At 39.2% G+C, this 19,638-nt stretch overlaps 1 protein-coding gene across 3 annotated transcripts in view; it reads right to left on the bottom strand.

The window, feature by feature from the left end:
* The window catches only part of LDAH (lipid droplet associated hydrolase), a 94,648-nt gene that overhangs the window by 43,005 nt on the left and 32,005 nt on the right, over positions 1-19,638 (bottom strand). For all 3 annotated transcript variants that reach the window (XM_082851842.1, XM_082851840.1, XM_082851841.1), the window contains one exon: positions 18,778-18,947. In XM_082851842.1, the coding sequence (XP_082707968.1) occupies positions 18,778-18,947 (170 nt within the window). The remainder of the gene's footprint in view (positions 1-18,777; positions 18,948-19,638) is intronic.

Here is a 19,638-nt window from a genome sequence, read left to right on the forward strand (position 1 = left end):
GAAAATACTGTATGATGAAAATGGGAATCATATACTGTTACCAGTTCAAATTTAGCCACCAACTAAAAACATTCATTCAGCTCAAAGGACCATGATATATTTAACTTACTCTCAAGTAGTTCAGAAAGAAATATTATATATATATACACATTTATATATACACATATATATACACACAGACACATATATATATTATTTATATGTATGTGTACACACACACGCACACTTACTCTCCCTACGCCCCTCATATATATGCATGAGAGAGACGGAGACAGCAGTAGGGGGCAGAAGAGGGAGAGCAAGTAACAGGTAAGATGACGTAAAATATTAACAACGGTCAATTGGGATCAAGCGCATATGGTGTTCTATGTACTATTCTTATTCTTGCAACTCTTCTGTAAGTTTTAAATTCTTGCCACATAAAGTATTAAAAAATAAAGTCCAGTCCACCACTGCCCTCTATCCCCCAGCCACGGCACTTCTAATCCCCGCATCTTGCTCCACTTTTTATCAAGGCAGTCTCACCTTTGAACGTATTAATTTTTATATTTATTACCATCTCCCCTTAGCAGACTACGACCTCTAAAAGGTCAGGGCTTTTTTCCTGTTTTGATTATGGGTGCCTTCAAGTCCATACCAGGTGCTCAGCGACAGTGCAAGGACACAGCAAACTGAATAAATGAAAGCCAGGCTAAGGGGCAGGGTCTCCATGTTGACTGCCTCATCCAGTACCCCCCAAGCAGCTCCTCCTCCGGAGCTGCACCTCGGGAATGGAGGTTTATTGTGTACAGAAGTTGAAGGCATAGGGAATGGCTGGGGAAAAGGGCCATCAATGGAAAGGAGGATTAAGTGAAAGCCCAACATGAATGCTGACACTCTCACAAGCAAACACCAGCCTCTTATGGTTCACTTAGATGATGCTGCTCTCAGGCAGAAGATCTGAAGATTTTAGGGGGAGAAACTGAATGGCTCTAGAGAAAAAACATACTAATAGTGACACTGGGAAACAACACCAAAAAAGAAAGTCAGGACCCCTGTCCCATGACCCTGCAGTGAAGCTGCCTAGCTGACAAGGCCCACTCCCCCACACAAACCTCCTAGGATTTCCAATGCTTCATTCCTTAAATGTGAATAGACAAAAAGGAATGTTAGACATCTGAGAAACCTTCTATTCTAGATCAAGATAAGCAAAACGTGAAAAAGAAAATTCAGAATGAATAGAGACAGCGCAAGAATACAGCAAAACGCCCAAAATTTGCTTTCCTCAGAGACAGAGAGGGAGAGAGAAATACCCATGAATAAAAAGGACTGTACAAAAAGGGAACAAGGAACAAGAAATTATCTTAGAAACTGTTTGTATGAAGGCTTGAAATAAAAAGTTTAATTAGATGAATTCCAAGATAAGGCTGGGGAAAATATCCATTTCTCATCGTATAGAACTTTAAAGGAGAAGAGAAAGATGAACAACGGAAAATGAAATAAATCAAGAGAATCTCTTCTGGAGGTTTAACACATGAATAATCAGAAAACAAGTAGAAAAAAATACGAGAAAAGTTTTCAGTACATAAGGATGCCAGTTTCCAGATTAAAAAGGATAAACAGTCCAAGGAGTATCACCACAAAATATAATGGAGATAAAGTGAAGATTCCAAAACTGTCCAGAGAAAAAACAGGGCACGTATAGAACAAAAAAACGCGAAATGGAATACTTCTCAGGGCAAAGCCTGAAGAACTGGAAGCTAGGCAGCAGTGGTAACGGTGGCCATGGCGAGTGGGCGTGGCAGGCTAGCCTACTGCAGAGCCATCTGCCTGCCAAGAACAATTAGAAAAGCTGGAAAAAGCATTTTTTTAAAGTCTCTTTGGAAGCATCAAAGGCAGAGGAGATTTGAAGGGCCAAAATTCTAGAGAAAAAGGAAACTTTGAGAGGTGTGCTGAAACAGTTCTTCTCACTTATTTACCAATTTGCAAGCAATGGCTATAAGGCCAAGAAGCTGAACAGTTTCTGAAAATCTTCTGTGGCTCAAGGGTCAAAACTCGGGCATTTGGTGCCCATTAAAGAGAAGGGACCTGGGCTCTCTGTGGGAACTACTAAAGGGTTACCCCTTAGAAGCAGTGATGAACCAGGCCTCACAAAGATAGTTTTGATTCAGTCCAATTCCTTATCACATTAAAGTGATGGATCCTCACTATAACTGCTAGTCAAAAGCAAAGGTAAACCCTCTCTGGAGGAAGACAGAAACCTCATATTGTCTTAATAATTTTTCGTATATAATGTCAGGTATTCAATTTAAAAAGAACCTTACCAAGCAGTGATGGTTTATTTTCGTTGTCAACTTGACTGGGCCATGGGATTAGCAGATATTTGGTCAAAAGTTATTCTGGGTGTGTCTGAGAGGATGTTTTGGATGAGATTAACATTGAATCAGTAGACCTAGTAAAGAAGATTGTCCTCCCCAGTGTTAGTGCGCCTCATCCAATCAGTTGACGGTCTGAATAAAACAGAAAGGTTGAGTAAGAGAGAATTCCTTCTGCTGACTGCCTTTGAGCTGGGACACTGTTTTTTTTTCCCTGCCTTTGGATTCCAACGGAAATACTGACTCTTCCTGGGTCTCGAGTTGGCCTGCTTTTGGACTAGAACTTACACCATCGACTCTCCTGGGTCTCCAGTTTACTGACTACAGATCTTGCCTTTGTCAGCCTCTATAACTGTGTTACCAATTCCTTATAGTTAGTCACTTTCTATGTATACACACATCCTATTGGTTCTGTTTCTCTGGAGAACCCTGACTAATATACAAACATACTGAGGGACAAGGCAACATGACCAAAAAACAAAGAAGGAAAAAGCAGAAAAGAAATGTAACTATAAGAGGCTTAGACACTAGAATTATCAGTTATGATTTTCATTTATTTTTATTTCAAATATGTCACCTCTGAATTTTATTTTTTAAGAGTAAAATTGTACTTCAAAAAATTGTTGACAGTACAAAGGAGAATAAAGTCAGACATGAACTTCAAAATAACAGTGATTAATACGATCAAGAAATTAAATGACAAGGGCTTCCCTGGTGGCGCAGTGGTTAAGAGTCTGCCTGCAATGCAGAGGACACAGGTTCGAGCCCTGCTCCAGGAGGATCCCACATGTCGCAGAGCAGCTTAGCCTGTGCGCCACAGCTACTAAGCCTGAGCTCTAGAGCCCGCAAGCCAGAACTACTGAGTTCGCGTGCCAGATCTACTGAAGCCTGTGCGCCTAGAGCCTATGCTCCGCAACAAGAGAAGCCACTGCAGTGAGAAGCCCACGCACCACAGCAGAGTAGCCCCCGCTCACTGCAACTAGAGAAAGCCCATGCACAGCAACGAAGATGCAACGCAGCCAAAAATAAATTAATTAATTAAAAAAAAGAAATTAAATGATGAGATGTAGAATTTTAGGAAATGGTTAACTATAATAATAACAAAATGGAAATTCTATAAGCAAAAAATAGAATGAATGAAATTGAGAATTCAACAGATGGGTTTAAAAGGAGTTTATACATAGCTGAAGTGAGGGTTAGTGAACTGGAAAATAGGACAGAATAACCAGATTGAAGCAGGGAGAGAAAAAAGAGTTATTGTGTGAAAGTTACACCTTAATTTTAAAAAAGAAAAGCTCAGGGCTTCCCTAGTGGCGCAGTGGTTGAGAGTCCACCTGCCGATGCAGGGGACACGGGTTTGTGCCCCGGTCCGGGAAGATCCCACATGCCGCGGAGCGGCTGGGCCCGTGAGCCATGGCCGCTGAGCCTGTGAGTCCAGTGCCTGTGCTCCGCAACGGGAGAGGCCACACCAGTGAGAGGCCCGCGTACCGCAAAAAAAAAAAAAAAAAAAAGCTCAGAGATCTAATAGGGAGAATCAAATAAATATGCAATGCCTGTAATACAAGGTAGAATTTTGAGAAAAAGGGTTATAAAGGAAGGACAGTAAAAACTGGGAAGAATCAGGAAAGAGCTCACACAGAAGTTTGCACTGAGATGACTTGAAAAGGTGGATAGACGCCATCTGTTAGGTGGTGGTAGGAAAAACAGAAAGGAAGTGGACGACAAGAAATAATAATATTTAGGAGGAGTACTAGGTATGTACAGGGCAGGTGTAGGGACTACGACCGAAGGGGACAAGTTGAGGCCATCTCCCTCAGAGGACCTTGAGGAGAGCTCCCCTGGTACCCAGATAATCAGAATCATCCCTAAGATTTTATGAAATCACTTCTGAATCACTTTCAATCAACATTTGTGTAATATTACTGAAGTCCTAGAACCTTTCTCCTCTGCAATAGGAACAAGAAACTCCTCAGCATTTTTCTGAAGGTAGTACGTTAAGAAAGAGGAAAAGCCTGAATCTCTAACACTCAGTTTGGCTTATACAGAAGTTCCCACAACTATACTGGTGAGGAGATAAAATTGTTGAAATGGAGTTTCTGGACTGTCTACAGACTTCATTCATGCATGTTTCCTCTGGTCTCTGTATGACTGATAATGGGAAGTGATTTATTGTCTGGTTTCCTAGGAACAGGTTGTCAGAAATGATGCTGGCTTCAGTCTTTATCCGTTTGTCAATATACCTCCCTGATACCTGATAATCTGGCTTCTTCCCAACCAAATACAATGGCTCTGAACTGGCTCGGAATGTAAGGTCTCAAAGCAACCACATTTCATTCTTGTGAAGCATCTTTCATTTAGTGCCTGCTAGGCTTTTTCCACTTCAGGGAATTTTTTGTGGCCTACATTGCATATTGTTCACAGATTTTCCATACTAGCAAGAAGGGAGGACAGAACAGCCTCATGCACACAGGGTAACCGTGTTAGAGAGCTTTTCCTTCCTTAAAGATCATATTCATAGTTCTCATCTCCACAAACTGATAGGCCTGAAAAGAATCTTCTGGCTGGAATCAACAACAGCCACAAAAAAACAATTTCACAGAATTCTGCTCATCTGTTTCTACTTTCTTCTATGTTATCCCTTTTCTGACTGCTATGCTCCGTCCACTGAGGCTCTGAGAATCTGCTCTTCTGTGAACATCCAGTTCATTGGCTGAACAAGGTCTAAATGTAGCAAGGCACAAGCTATAGTTTTCAGACCTGTATCCATCCAACTGCCAGGGTATTCACAAATACAACATCTCTGCCTTAGCATGGGCCACTCACTCACTCACACCCCAGACCCTCTTGAAGTCCTAGCCACTATGAAACTTGTAGTCCAATGAGATCTGAATAAGGTCTGCTTCACCCTAGCAGTAGGATGAATGATGATGCTAATCCCAACCTGTGGGGTTTTTTGGTTTGTTTTATTGTTGTTGTTTTTTTGCGGTACGCGGGCCTCTCACTGTTGTGGCCTCTCCCGTGGCGGAGCACAGGCTCCAGACGCGCAGGCTCAGCAGCCATGGCTCACGGGCCCAGCCACTCCGCGGCATGTGGGATCTTCCCAGACCGGGTCATGAACCTGTGTCCCCCGCATCGGCAGGCGGACTCTCAATCCCTGCACCACCAGGGAAGCCCCAACCTGTGGTTTTGTTATCACATTCAAATAACAATCGTGAGGCAGGCCATCAAAATATATACCTAACGACAACCCAAATTATTTTGTGAAGTGGGGGAAGGCAGGGTTTATAAAGAATTGCAAGGAAGGGGAAAAGCCTCGCTAATTGAGTAGAGAAGGATGAGTTAAAAGGCTAGGATGGCTGCTACTGCCAAAGATGCTGCTACAGACCAAGGGCCACTGCTGGTCTCAGGGGTGGGTTTTCCTGCAGAGAAACCGTGAAGCTGACATTACATTACCCTTTTACTTTCCCCTTGTGATTGTTGTCTCTTGCTGTGTAAGAAGTTACTGAAAACTTTATCTCTCCTGAACCAACTTTCTGTTATGAAGTCATAAAATCAAACTGCTTTTTAAAAAAGGAAAGAAAATACATAACCATTAAATCATTATAAAAATATATGCCATTAAAAGAAATTTTAAGGACAAAAAATAAATAGAAAAAAATCACTCCAAAACTCACCACTCAAACATAACCACTGTATTCATTTTGGTCATTTTATTTTCAAGCTTTTAAATGTATGTTTTCTTTGACATATAGTTGTACTCTATATTCTCTTTATATTTTAACATCCTTAATATTCTACAATTAACTTTCACGTATTACAATGTCTTTTGAAAATATAATTTTAATAGTTGCAAATTCCATATTCAAACTTTCCTTTAGAGTTGGACATTAGGATGTTTACAATTTTTTGATACAATAAATAATGTTTGTACACAAATGTGTTCTTTATTTTTGAGATTAGTTTCTTAATATAGATTCCAAAGAAAAGAATTAGTAGGTTCAGGGCTTCCCTGGTGGCGCAGTGGTTGAGAGTCCGCCTGCCGATGCAGGGGACACGGGTTCGTGCCCTGGTCCGGGAGGATCCCACCGCGGAGCGGCTGGGCCCATGAGCCATGGCTGCTGGGCCTGCGTGTCCAGAGCCTGTGCTCCGCAACGGGAGAGGCCACAACAGTGAGAGGCCCGCGTACCACAAAAAAAAAAAGAGAATTAGTAGGTTCAAAGGCTATGAACACTTTTTATAGGAACTTTTTTTTTTCTGGTAACACATGGTCATTGTAAAAGAGTAGAAACAACGTAGAGTCTCCACCTCCTATATATACCCTCACCTCTAACCCCCAGAGATAACCACTGTAAGCCACCTGGTATTCACCTGTTCAGACTTTCTAAAAATGCGTAAAGAAGTATACACATACAACACTGAACTTTTTCAGTTAATAGGCAGACATTATTAACTACTACCAGACACTAGTTTATTAAGCACTGTGTCATACACTGTGCTAAGTACACATTTTTTGATAGACTTTATTATCTAGCTCTTCTTCAGTGAATTATCTGTTCATGTCCTTTGCATCTTTATCCGAGAAGCTGCTGTTCTTTTTACTGATGTCCACAAATTCTTTATAATAAGAAATTAACTTTTAGCCTAGTGGCTAAGAACATGGACTTTGGAGCCAAACAAATGTGGATTCAAATCTCAGCACAGCCCCTTATTAGTTGTCTACTTGAACAAGTTACTTCTGTCCTTCTAAGTCTCAGGTTCCTCATGCATAAAATGGGAAAAGAATAACCCCCTTCAAGAGCTGTTGAAAGAATAAGGTCCTTAAATTATAATTATAGTAATATAATAAATAATAATTATAGTAAAATAGTTAATAATAATTTAACCTTTAATTATGCTAAATATCTATAAGGGAATTAAGTATCTTAAATACACCCTAATAAATAATAGTGCAAAAACATCCCACATTTTCCTTTTTTTCTTATTAAATAAAAACAAAATTGAAAGGGGTACTGCATTATCCTCTCTGGTCTAAGCATGAAAACTCAAGGAGCAAATTAATTACTTTTAAAATCATGAACTCTTACATCAAATTTCTTTGTAACAAATTATTCTCAGACCCATTGGTACTTCTTTAAACAATTTCACATTCTGTTTTAATAGGCTACTTGTTGTTTTATAAAAGCAATTCGTGGTAAGTATGTTATGTCTCTCTGGATACTACAGCAATCCTCAAAGGCACATTTACTTTTTTTTTTTACTGCTTTTCCTACCTTCCTGAAATTTACAAATATATTAACTTTTATAATTGGAAAGAAAAGCCTCTAATTTAAAGAAAGATCTCACAAACCAATTGTAAAAAGACATTCTGGGGACTAAGAAAATCTGAATATGAACTGTATTAGACAATATCAAAGAATTACCATTAATTTTGCTAGGTGTGATAATGACATGGTAGTTATATAAGAAAAAGTCCTTTTTAAAAGATGCACAATGAAGTTTTTAAGGGTGAAATATTATGAAGGCTGTAATTTACTTGAAAGTATTTGAGGAAAAAAATGAGGTAAAGATAAAATATTAGTAGCTATGTTAATCTAGATAATGGGTGTCTGGAGATACATTAAACAATTTTTTTTGTTTGAGACTTTTCATAATAAAAATTTTAAATGATCAATTAAAAAAGATGTCTCTTTTTCCTTTCCATTGATACTAGCTTAGATAGCTATATTCATGCTTCTGTCAAGATGGGTTGCAACTGAAGACATAAACCTTAAACTGCTTAAACACCTCTCCCAGGCTATACCTAAGCTTCACCCTTACAAGCTGGGGCGCCAGTGGTCAGCCAGAAGTCCGCTTCTGTCATCAGGAGAATATTCTTAAAATTTGTTACAATGCCACATACACAACTACTTCAGTGCCTAAACACAAAAATACTGACACTGGAGTTAGCTGGAATGCAGAGGGCCCTTAACGAAACTTAAGATTAAGAACTTGCCCATAAAAGAGCAGGGCTTAAATCAGCTTCCACTGACAGACCTCTGCTATCTTGCTGCTTAAATCTTGGATCTTAAGACTTCAAAGAAATGAGAATGAAATATATGGTCCCATCCCAGGCTTGAATTATGGAAATGAGAAAATACGTCTTGTTAGTGCTGTTTCCCTATATCAACATCTTTACTCAAGGGGGCTCACTGTGCTTGTGGTAAGGTCATAGGTGCAAAGAGCTAGAATACATGAAACACAGAAAAGAAGATCTTTCTTTTAGAGAACTTGATAAGTATTCCTCCTGCTTCCAAGGAATGATATGAGAAGACAGAGATGACATGTATGGAAAGACCGAGGACAGATTTAATTGTCCATAACATCTCAGAATATTCTACGTTCCAAGCTTTTGGAAAAAGTTCTAGTTCTCAAACTAGAGCATGCATCAGAATCACCTAGAGTACTTGTTAAAACACTGACTGGTGAGTCTCAGCCCTAGAGTTTGATTCTTAAGTCTGGGTGGGGTCCAATAATTTGTGTTTCTAACAGGATCCCAGGTGATGCTGATACTGGTTTGAGAACTACTGGCTCAGATATATGAATCAAATACCTTATGTCATCAAGTATACCCTACTCACAACTACTCCTGGGCGAGGAAGAGGTGGTGATAAAATATGTTTAGGCAGTTAATGTAAGGCTTTCTCTGGCTAGTAGCCACTTCACATCATTTGTCCTACCTGTCCCTTTAAACACATCTCACTAACTCCCAATATATACTGAAACTTTGAGAGCATAGGGGGAAGTTTCCATATCTAACAGTCTATTATGGATACACATATATTAAAATGGCTCAATATTTAAATCTGAAAAGTGTTCAGAAATTCTCAGATGAAATGCATTAGATAAAGTACTAAGTATTAACATGCATGAAGAACGTTCTATTATAAACCACTGTTTTCATTTTCTTGCAGCTTTCCAAAAAATTAGCCCTTTGTGGTGAAATTTTCCATGCTTGGTTTCAGCCCAAAGGTGATTTTTTTTTTTGCAAAGTTTGAGAAAAATATATTAAATAGTTTTTGAGTTATGAAAAATGAAAAAGCCCACACAATTTTTCCACTTTCAAAGCAATTTCAGGATCTTTCTTTAATATGCAGATAACTAAAAAATGGCTGAAGTTGAAAAGTTGAAACTTTCCATGTGTCTAGTTTTCAATAAGGTAGTCTGTGGGTAATTCAGAAAAGATAATGTGCTTGTGTGTACACATAAACAGATAACATATATATAAATAAATGCATAAGTGATTAGAAAAATAGCATTTAATCATATTCAGTACAAACTTTCCTCAGAACAGGGGATTTGCTGTTTTCTGAAATGAAGAGTCTTTCACAAACCAGAGTAGTTGTCAACTGCCTGACCCCTGTGGTTTTCACACACTGGGGTTCACTAATGGGTTATGCAGACACAACTGTAGACTATTGTGCACTGTGTTTGCAGAATCTTCCAGTTCCCTTCACATTCTAATCTTCCTTCTGCCCCAGCTCAATTCTAGGATTCTGATTCATGTCTTCGGACTTTAATTTCTGCCCTTGGTCCATACCTCACTACCAGCTCCCTTGATCTTCTATGCTCCAGACACTCAAGACATGTTCTCGTTTCTCCCAATTCTCTCTGACCTCCCCCGAAAGCATTCACTCATAACTGCTAAAACCCTCCTGTGTATCTGAAGACCTCAGTTCTTAAAGAAATAACAGTAGAAACCTTAAGTTTAGGTTAAATAGGTTTTGATGGTTTGTCGAAGTAACTTGCTCTAATTATTTATAATCGTAACCTTCGTAACTAACTCACCTGAAGGCTGACGATGGAAAAGTTAGAGAACAGAATAGAGAGTCCTAGTTCTGCCATTTACTTAGCTAACTGACATATGGATAAGACACATAACTCCTTGGAACTTCGGTCTCATCTGTAAAATGGGAAAAAATTAGGTTGTTAAATAACCTTGTTACATATGAACATGTTTTATAAATTTCAAATGCATGTATAACTGTTAGTAATGACAATAACCTCAATTTTTAACTGTTTCAGGTTTCTGGGCTCAAACGAAGAACCAAGTATAAGGCACCAAAACACCTTTGCAAGGATGTGAAGATTAAGAAAAATCCAATTTTCCTGGTTTTCAAGTGTGCAGGCTTAAAGGACAAAGAGAAGGAAATCTGCTCCAATAAACATTTCTATTTCTTTTTCATTTTCAGCATCTCTCTCTCTGCATGGGTTATGCCCCCCAGCGTATGCTAAATTCTCTCCCACTTACAGGGAAAAGATGTTCCCTTGACCAGCTTCTTCCTTAAGTTATTTTCTTGTCTTCTCCCCTTCACTGGCCAATTCCTGGATCACCTAACTTCCTGCAAGCTCCTTCTCCCATTATTTCACTAAAAATGTTCTCTTCCAGGCCATTAATGGCTTCCGATCACCAATACCTGTTGGCAGACCTGGTTATGTGACTTGCTGTGTCCAATGCAGTATGAGGAGTGACAAATGTCACTTCTTCCAGGCAGAGGTTTTAAAATGCTGCATGTAGTTCACTACTTCCTTTTTATTCTCTGCCACGAGACTGGAATATTCCAGATAGAAGCTATTCCATCAATCTGGATTCTGGAATAAGAGTGCATGGAGAGAACTACACAAGGGCAGCCTATCCTTAAAGGACTTATATCATGAGCGATAAACAAATCTGTCGTTAAAAGCCACAGACACTGTGTTACCATGGCACAGTCTACCGCATCTTGACTAATCCACTAGTTGCAACCCACTGAAGTGAATTCAGGACCCACCAATAGAGTGCAGCCAACAGCATGGAAAATTATTATACCTTTTGCCTTTTTCTCTGCTTCCTCCTCTTCATCCTCCTTTCCACCAAATAAAGTCACTCCCCTAATATACATCTATGACCTGTTTCTTTTCTCTCTTAACAATTTCCCTGGGCAAATCCCATATACTGTCTTCATTATTTCTCATTTGGACTAGCAAACTTGCCTATCACTTGGTTGTTCACTTTTTACTCTATACTCTCTCTCCATTTTATTTTCCTTTTTTTTTTTTTTTGCGGTACGCGGGCCTCTCACTGTTGTGGCCTCTCCTGTTGCGGAGCACAGGCTCCAGACGCGCAGGCTCAGTGGCCATGGCTCATGGGCCCAGCTGCTCCGCGGCATGTGGGATCTTCCCGGACCGGGGCACGAACTCGTGTCCCCGACATCGGCAGGCGGACTCTCAACCACTGCGCCACCAGGGAAGCCCTTATTTTCCTTTTCAATGAGACATTAATTTACCCAATGAATGACTATTATTATCACAGATCCTTCAGTGGCTCCTTGCTGTCCAGAAAACAGAGTGCAAACTCTCTTGCCTTTCCACTCTATCAGCCTAGGTTCTGCTATCCCACTGCTCCCTTCACACACACTGTGCTGCATCGAAATCCGACCACCCACTGCTCTCTTCATGTGCCCAGTGGTAAAGCCCATTTCTCCTCTCTTCATACATTTCCTACTGCTTAGAAGGCATAGCAACCCCCACCCCCCAAAAAAACCCCATCAAATTCTGCTTATAAATACTTCTAAATACTGACTCATCCTTCCTCTGTTCAAATACCAGCTCTTTAATGATGCTTTTTTTGATCTTCCCAGTTAGAAGCCATCTCTCTTTTTAAAACACTCAGAGCCTCATGGTACTTCCTCATTTTGCCTTTGGCTTCTTATCAATTAATCTAGGGACAGGACTCTGACAACAGTTACTCTGACAAATGAATTATCTCCTATTCTTCCCTCACCTCCAGATTATCTTGATTGTTGAACACAGCTTAGTGACGTCATATAAATGTTTCTCACAAGCATGTCTAACTTTGCAGATATGCAGGTTCATCAGAATAGTGTAAGTACACCACAGGCTCAATGATCTCATGACTTCCAGAATATTTGAATCTATTTTTTTCCTAATTTAGATGAGATGTACTCCTGACTCAACACATATATGATCTAACATACTATTTTGACTCTTCTGGTGAAGTTTTTCAAGCTTCTCAGCTGTACTTGTGGTGTGTTTTGAGTCTCTAAAATTCTGAGTATGTACACCACCACTGGGGATCCCAAAAGAAACAAAAGGAAGTTTTTTTTTTTTATTGCTCTGAACAATAACAAAATCCATTTACTTAAGTTTGTCAATTTTACTCTCATATCTTCATTTAAGACGTGTTCATTCTTACTTGAGACAAAATTCTAACACGGTTATCTGTTTTCTCTATCTGCAGCAAATTAGTAGCAACAAAGTGTAAGTAGGGAAGAGAAATGTCACCTAACACTAGGAGAGGAGATGGAAAAACTATAAAATAAACAGACATGAGAATTCTTTTTAACGAAGCACTATCACCTAAGAAATTTCAGGACATAGGCAAAATCCCTTTAATTGTATTTTACCGTAGTATAGTAACAGTATCAAAATGATGTCCTTGAATCATTAGGGAAAAATTCTTCCATAATCAACCTACATTGTCGAAGAAGGCAGATAAGTAAAAAATATATTTTAGACAAATTTTTACCCAACTGGATAAAATAGTCTCGGGCTTAAAGGAGTCAGTTTAAGTAATCTGGAAATTTCATTTAGGGAGAAGATATTTTTGCCAACCAGACAGACAAAGGAAGGTCTATGTTATTGTGCATCTTCCCGAAGGAAGTCCGAATAACATAAAAAATTAAGTTTTGAAGGATCTGATACCCCTGGAAGGGGAGGAAGTATTATCATTAAATGCCATATAAATTCTTAGAGGAAAATAATAGTTAAGTTACTTGAATTTCACTTCATGACTTAGTGCAGTGCTCAGTTAGGAACTGAGGGCTTTCACAACTACTGAAGCCCGTGCTCTGCAACGGAAGAAGCCACCGTGGTGAGAAGCCCGTGCACCACAACGAAGAGTGACCCCCACTCGCCACAACTAGAGACGGCCTGCACGCAGCAACGAAGACCCAATGCAGCCTAAAGTAAATAAATTTATTTAAAAAAAAAAAAAGAATTGAGGGTTTCAACGCCCAACCTTGAACTTTATGCAATTTATTGGCAAAATCAGATGGCACATTTTAAACATATAGAGGATTGATGTTGAAGGAAAGAAGATTCTAGATAGTGGGGGTAAGATGATTACTTTTTTATTCCCATGTCACCCCATCTGCCCCCAACTGCTAGAACAGTATTCATGGAGTCTCCTACTCCCTGAGCTGCAATGTAATGAGTCATGTGGAGCTAGCTGTGAACACTCCAGGAACACGCCATACTATCTGGAGTCTCTGCCATCATCCAAAGGTTGAGAGAACCATCAGATATCTTTGTAGACTGTCTTTATATCCACAGCTAACATAACCATACCCCACCCCTAGATTAAGACAGAGCCTTGGCTGGATCCTGGCAAGGCACTTTTCTCTCAGTTTCTACCTATAAAATTAAAGATGGGACTAGACTGTCTCTAAAAATCCTATGAATCTGAAATTGTGTTTATTATTTTAAGTCATGACAGTACTATTTAACAATCTTCCGATTATCTATTTTCTTAAGTTTCTTTTTTAAGTTCTTTATTCTGGACACTACTGTCAAAATATATGAAGACTTTCTATAATTCTATGTACCAAATTTGCTTAAAGAAACAAACAAAATTTTTAATACCAGATTTTTAAGAGTCAATTATTTTCTTCAGAATATGAAAAAATAGGTCAGACATTATGTCTAAAATACGCAGTAAGTCTCTTAAAATAATTTTAAGACCAAAGTTTCCTATAATTAGTTACAAAAATATTATAAAGAATTAAACCAAAATAAAACCAAATAAACCAGCTACTAAACTACACATATGTCCTTAAAATCTTATAGGAGTCAAATATTCCAGTAAAAATAACAGAGAGATGGAAACACAAGTTTCTTATTATCACACTTCATATGTTGTAAAACATAACAGCTAACTTATTTTTGGCAAAATGATTAGGGATTGCAACACTCTGGCTAATACAAACTTATTTGATTGTCAAATGCATCTTAAATGGAGTATGTCATGCTAACTTCAGGCATGCAGGCACTGTGCCATCTTAGAGTAGCCCAGAGACACTGAAATTTCAACACTTCAGCAGGAGTCACACCACCAATATTAACTGGGCCAGGTGTTTAAGCCGGGCGGCGGGGGGCGGGCGGCGTGGACTTCAATAATGTAGTTAACTGAAACCAGATAAAGCTTTTGAATAATAAAAAAATCATACAGATGTTCACCCTCCTCCCCGGGTAACCTTTGTGGACAATTTATTATATGCGTTATTTTCTAGAGTACACCCTTTTTAAGAAAACACACTTTCTCATGTCTCTCTGAAAACTCTATAATCACAGTATGACTTATGTCTTCACAATTAGACTAGGTTAAGCTCATGTTTCATCTGCCTTTTTCCTTTTCACCACTATTCCTGCCTTAATTAGAAAGTTATAGAGCTGAGGAAGCTATAAGAAGCTACATTAACCTTAAGATGCATTGTACTTCTTTCCCAACAGACGCTGTGAACACGAGCCAAAAAAGAGAGATGGGTTCAAAACAAATGTGTTGAACAACTGTTTTCAAGTATGCATAAGAGAAATTACACATTACATGCAGAATGGATGTGGAGCAAACAAACAAAAACCAAAAGGAAAGATCTCTGATTAAGTTAACAAACTGAAAGACTCAAATGGTTACTTTCTTCCCTATGTTTAGAGTAGTGTATTTGTCAGGGTTCTCAAGAGAAACAGACTATATATACGGATATAGATAAAAGGACACTTACTATAGTAATTGGCTCACACAATTATAGAGGCCAAAAAGTCCCACACAACATGCCATCTGCAAGATGGGAACCAGGAAAGCCAGTTGTATAATTCAGTCCGAGTTCGAAGGACTGAGAACCAGGGGAACAGATGATGCCGAAGGCTTGAGAACCTGGAACTCCACTGTCAGAGGGCATGAAAAGATGGCTGACTCAGCTCAAGAAGAGAGAAAAAATTTGCCCTTCCTGGGACTTTTTGTTCTATTTGGACCGTCAACAGATTGGATGATGCCCGCCCACAATGGTGAGGGCAGATCTTTTTTACTCAGTCCAATTCAAACGCTAATTTCCTCCAGAAAAGTACTCACAGACACACTTAGAAATGTTTTACCAGCTATCTGAGTATCCCTTAGCCCAATCAACTTGACATGTAAAATTAACCATCACAAATAATAATGTTATTATTATTTCAAACATGCAAGTACTCTTTTTAAAACACCTGGAACAACTAATAGCCAAAAATTATATGTCATATCAGTTTGCAACATTTTATTTGACAGGACCAAGTTACTTCCTACACCAGGAAATAAATTCAGTATTTTAACTTATATATTGATATATAGCTATATATCTACATGCTTGATGGTACATCACACAAGTGAAGTCCTAACTGTAGTAGTGGTGGGGTAGGCAGCCTCTGACATGGCCCTCAGTGATCCTCACCTTCTAATATTCATGCTCTAGGCTAATCCCCTCCCCTTTAGTTTGGGCTGGAGCCAGTGATTTGTTTCTAACAAAGAGAATACTGTAAAAGTAATGAGATATCATTTCTGTAATTGGGTTACAGTCTGTGACTTCCATCTTGCCAGCAGACTCTTTCTCTGGCTCTCCTCCCAGACTTGCTCTCATGGGGAGTTAGAAAGGCCCACATTCTAAGGAACTGAGGGTGGCCTCCACCCAACTGCCAGTGATGAACCAAGGCCCTCCTCCGTCCAACAACCCTTGAGGGAGTGAATTGAGGCAGATCCTCCTCAATTCAGATCTTCACATGAGACCACAGCCCTGAAAGACACTTTGATTATGGTCTTGTGAGATACCCTGAACCACAGAACCTAGCTAAGTTGTGACCAGTCCCAGGTCCACAGAAACTGTGAGAGAATAAATGTGTATTGTTTTATGCTGTTAAGTTTTTTCTTTTCTTTATTTTTTTTTATTTTTTTAACATCTTTATTGGGGTATAATTGCTTTACAATGGTGTGTTAGTTTCTGCTTTATAACAAAGTGAATCAGTCATACATAAACATATGTTCCCATATGTCTTCCCTCTTGCGTCTGCTGTTAAGTTTTGAGGTAACTTGTTACACAGCTGTAGATTACTAACACAGTAGTTAACCTAATTACTGAGTCATTTCCATTATAATAATAATAGCTAATACTTATATGGAACTTTTAAGTTCTAGGCACCATTCTTAATTCTTTATATAATTCCTCACAAAAATCCTCTGAAGAACATATTACTATCCCCCTTTTACAGATGAGGAAACAAAGGTACAGAGACTCAATAACTTGCCCAAGGTCACCAAGACAAAGTATGACAGCAAGTATCTGAACGTAGATGTCTTGTTTCTATAGTGAGGACTTGTGGCAACTGTGCAAAGAGAACCGCTAAGGGCTAAGACTGGACACTATGAAAACAGTAACCTCATAACGTGGTACCAGAGGAGCTTTAGAGGCACAACAGAGATTAGAAGCCATGCAAAATGCTAAAAACAAAAAAAAAATGCTAAAAGGAAAGCCCGTTTTCTTATTAAGATGCCTTATCTAGGGGGAAAAAACCAGAGTAGAAGCAATAATATAGTGAATGGAATGCAATCTAGAATTTATTGAATTCACACTTAGAAATGAAAAATATACTTTCTGATACCCAATGTAAGAAATTAACAGCCTCCATTTGGTATTAAAAACCACACCCAAGGAGGCTATAGTTGTACTTTTCCCAAAGGCAATTAATTATAAGTAAGAAGTAAGTGTGTCAAGCTGGCGGGGAAAGAAGCAAATTCCTTGTGAGCTCCAAGACTCCACTGAAGATATTTTACCACATGGAGTGAGAAAAGTCAATATCCCGGGATAGGGAGATTCCAGGAAGGAATCACTTCCTATCTTGTATTCAGATTACCAGGTTAAACAGCACTCCTTCATGATCTCACACACCCTCTATTTACATAAGAAGTAGGTATCACACCTAAGGGTTAGTCTGTGTCCTCCCTTAGACTTCAGGCTCTCTTACCTGAAAGACTATTTTATTCACTGGGATGTCTTCAAAACACAGCACAAGGCCTGATACATGGCAAGTGCTTAATATAAGTTTGTTGAATGAAGAAATAATTTATGCTGTGAATCACATTCATTTAATGGGTCATTTCAATGGTATATGTCAGTGAAAGTATGAGGTTTTGTTTTGTTTTGAAGTGTTGTATAGTTCACTAGCTTTTCTGGCACTTTAAATAGGTCTTTTTTTTTTTTTTTTTTTTTTTTGCGGTACGCGGGTCTCTCACTGTTGCAGCCTCTCCCATTGCAGAGCACAGGCTCCAGACGCGCAGGCTCAGCGGCCATGGCTCACGGGCCCAGCCGCTCCACGGTATGTGGGATCTTCCCAGACCGGAGCACGAACCCGTGTCTCCTGCATCGGCAGGCGGACTCTCAACCACTGCACCACCAGGGAAGCCCCTTAAATAGGTCTTTATATCTCCAGTGTCTCACTTAATATCTGGCACATAGTGGCACCCAGTATTTGTGAATGAATGAATGAATGAATAAATGAGTGTCTCAAAAAGGCCGCCAAGCTATAGAACAGATAAGGATTCAGACTTATGACTAAATAAAGATTTAATGTTCCTTAAGAATAACTGTTTGCCTATCAACAATGGTGATAATAATAATTTTTCTTCCTTTTGAGAGGAGGCATGAATATTTGCATAATACTCTCCCTAGACAAGATTATTGCCTCATCCCTAGTTGGTGACTGCTTTTAAATATTCCTTTACAGGGACTTCCCTGCTGGCCCAGTGGTTGAGAATCTATCTTGCAATGCAGGGGACGCTGGTTTGATCCCTAATCAGGGAGCTAAGAGCCCACATGCTGCGGAGCAAATAAGCCCACGTGCCACAACTAGAGAGAAGCCTGCACACCGCAACGAAGAGCCTGCGTGCTGCAACTAAGACCCAATACAGCCAAAAAATAAATAAATAAATATAAAAAAAGAAATATTCCTTTACCAAAGACAGCAAGTTGTATGTAATTTAAGAACTCCAGATAACCCTAGATTAAAAAGCATTTGTTCAAGTAAAATACTGTAAATTAACTATACTTCAATTTAAAAAGAAGAGGCATTTATTCAGAAAATTCCCACCTCCTTCAGCGTTATTTTTTGAAACATTATGGGAAATGTATGAACATACACTCACACAGGCCCACAGTAATACAGAGATAAGGATAAAGGCAGCTAACAAGTATCCCTCTCTGTGTTTTATTTATCAATTCAATACGAGACAAAAAAGCAAAGGAAATCTGAGAGGATTTGTGCAAGTGCACAATCGAGCACCGACAGTCACCTCCTGAGGCGTACTTACTGGGAGCTCAGGGGCATGCTTCAGAACCTGAAGGGAGAAATAGCAGCCTATGGAATGGCCAATGACCACAAGTTTCATTTCCTTTGGCACATGAGTTCTCAGGAAAGCTAGCTTGTGTTCTACTTGACCACGGAGTCCATAGATGTCCTTAATTTCTTGAGCACTTGGATCTAAAATAAAAAATATAAGTTATGTTTTCATTCAATAAGTGAAAGCAATCACTTCACTGGGGAAAATATCTAAAAAAAACACAAACCAATAATAATAGCAGTTGCTATCATTTATTGAAAGCCTACCATGTGCAAGCCACAGTGTTGGCACTTTATTTAAATTATATCTTCACAACAACCCTGGAAAGGAAGTATTCCTATCTTCATTTTATAGATGAAAATCCCAAAGCTCACGGACGTTAGGTGATAGATTGGCAGTTACATACCTGTTAAGTGCGACAGGTGAGATTCAAACCCAGGTGTCTGTCCTCAAAGCCCATGAACTCTCAACTATTCCATCAACTACTACAGTTTAGGCCACTGGTTCTCAAACTTGAGTATGCATCAGAATTCTCTGTAAGGCTTGGTGAGACACTCATTGCTAGGCCTCACCATCAGAGTCTCTGATCCAGTGGGTCTGGGCTGGAGCCCGAAAATTTACATTTCTAAGTTTCCAGAAGATGCTAATATTGCTGGTCCCAGGACCACACATTGAGAACCACTGGTTAGGCTAGGTTACATGATTAATATATAACCAAGAAAATCCATGACACTGCTTCATTATTTTAGATAATCTTTGTTTAAAGAAGTCAAGACTGAAAGGCATAAGTAGAAATGTTTTAAACTGTTCCTTTTAACCAGCACAGTCCTG

The sequence above is a fragment of the Leucopleurus acutus genome, assembly GCF_964270905.1.
Source record: "Leucopleurus acutus genome assembly, chromosome: 12".
Classification (NCBI taxonomy): Eukaryota; Metazoa; Chordata; class Mammalia; order Artiodactyla; family Delphinidae; genus Leucopleurus; species Leucopleurus acutus.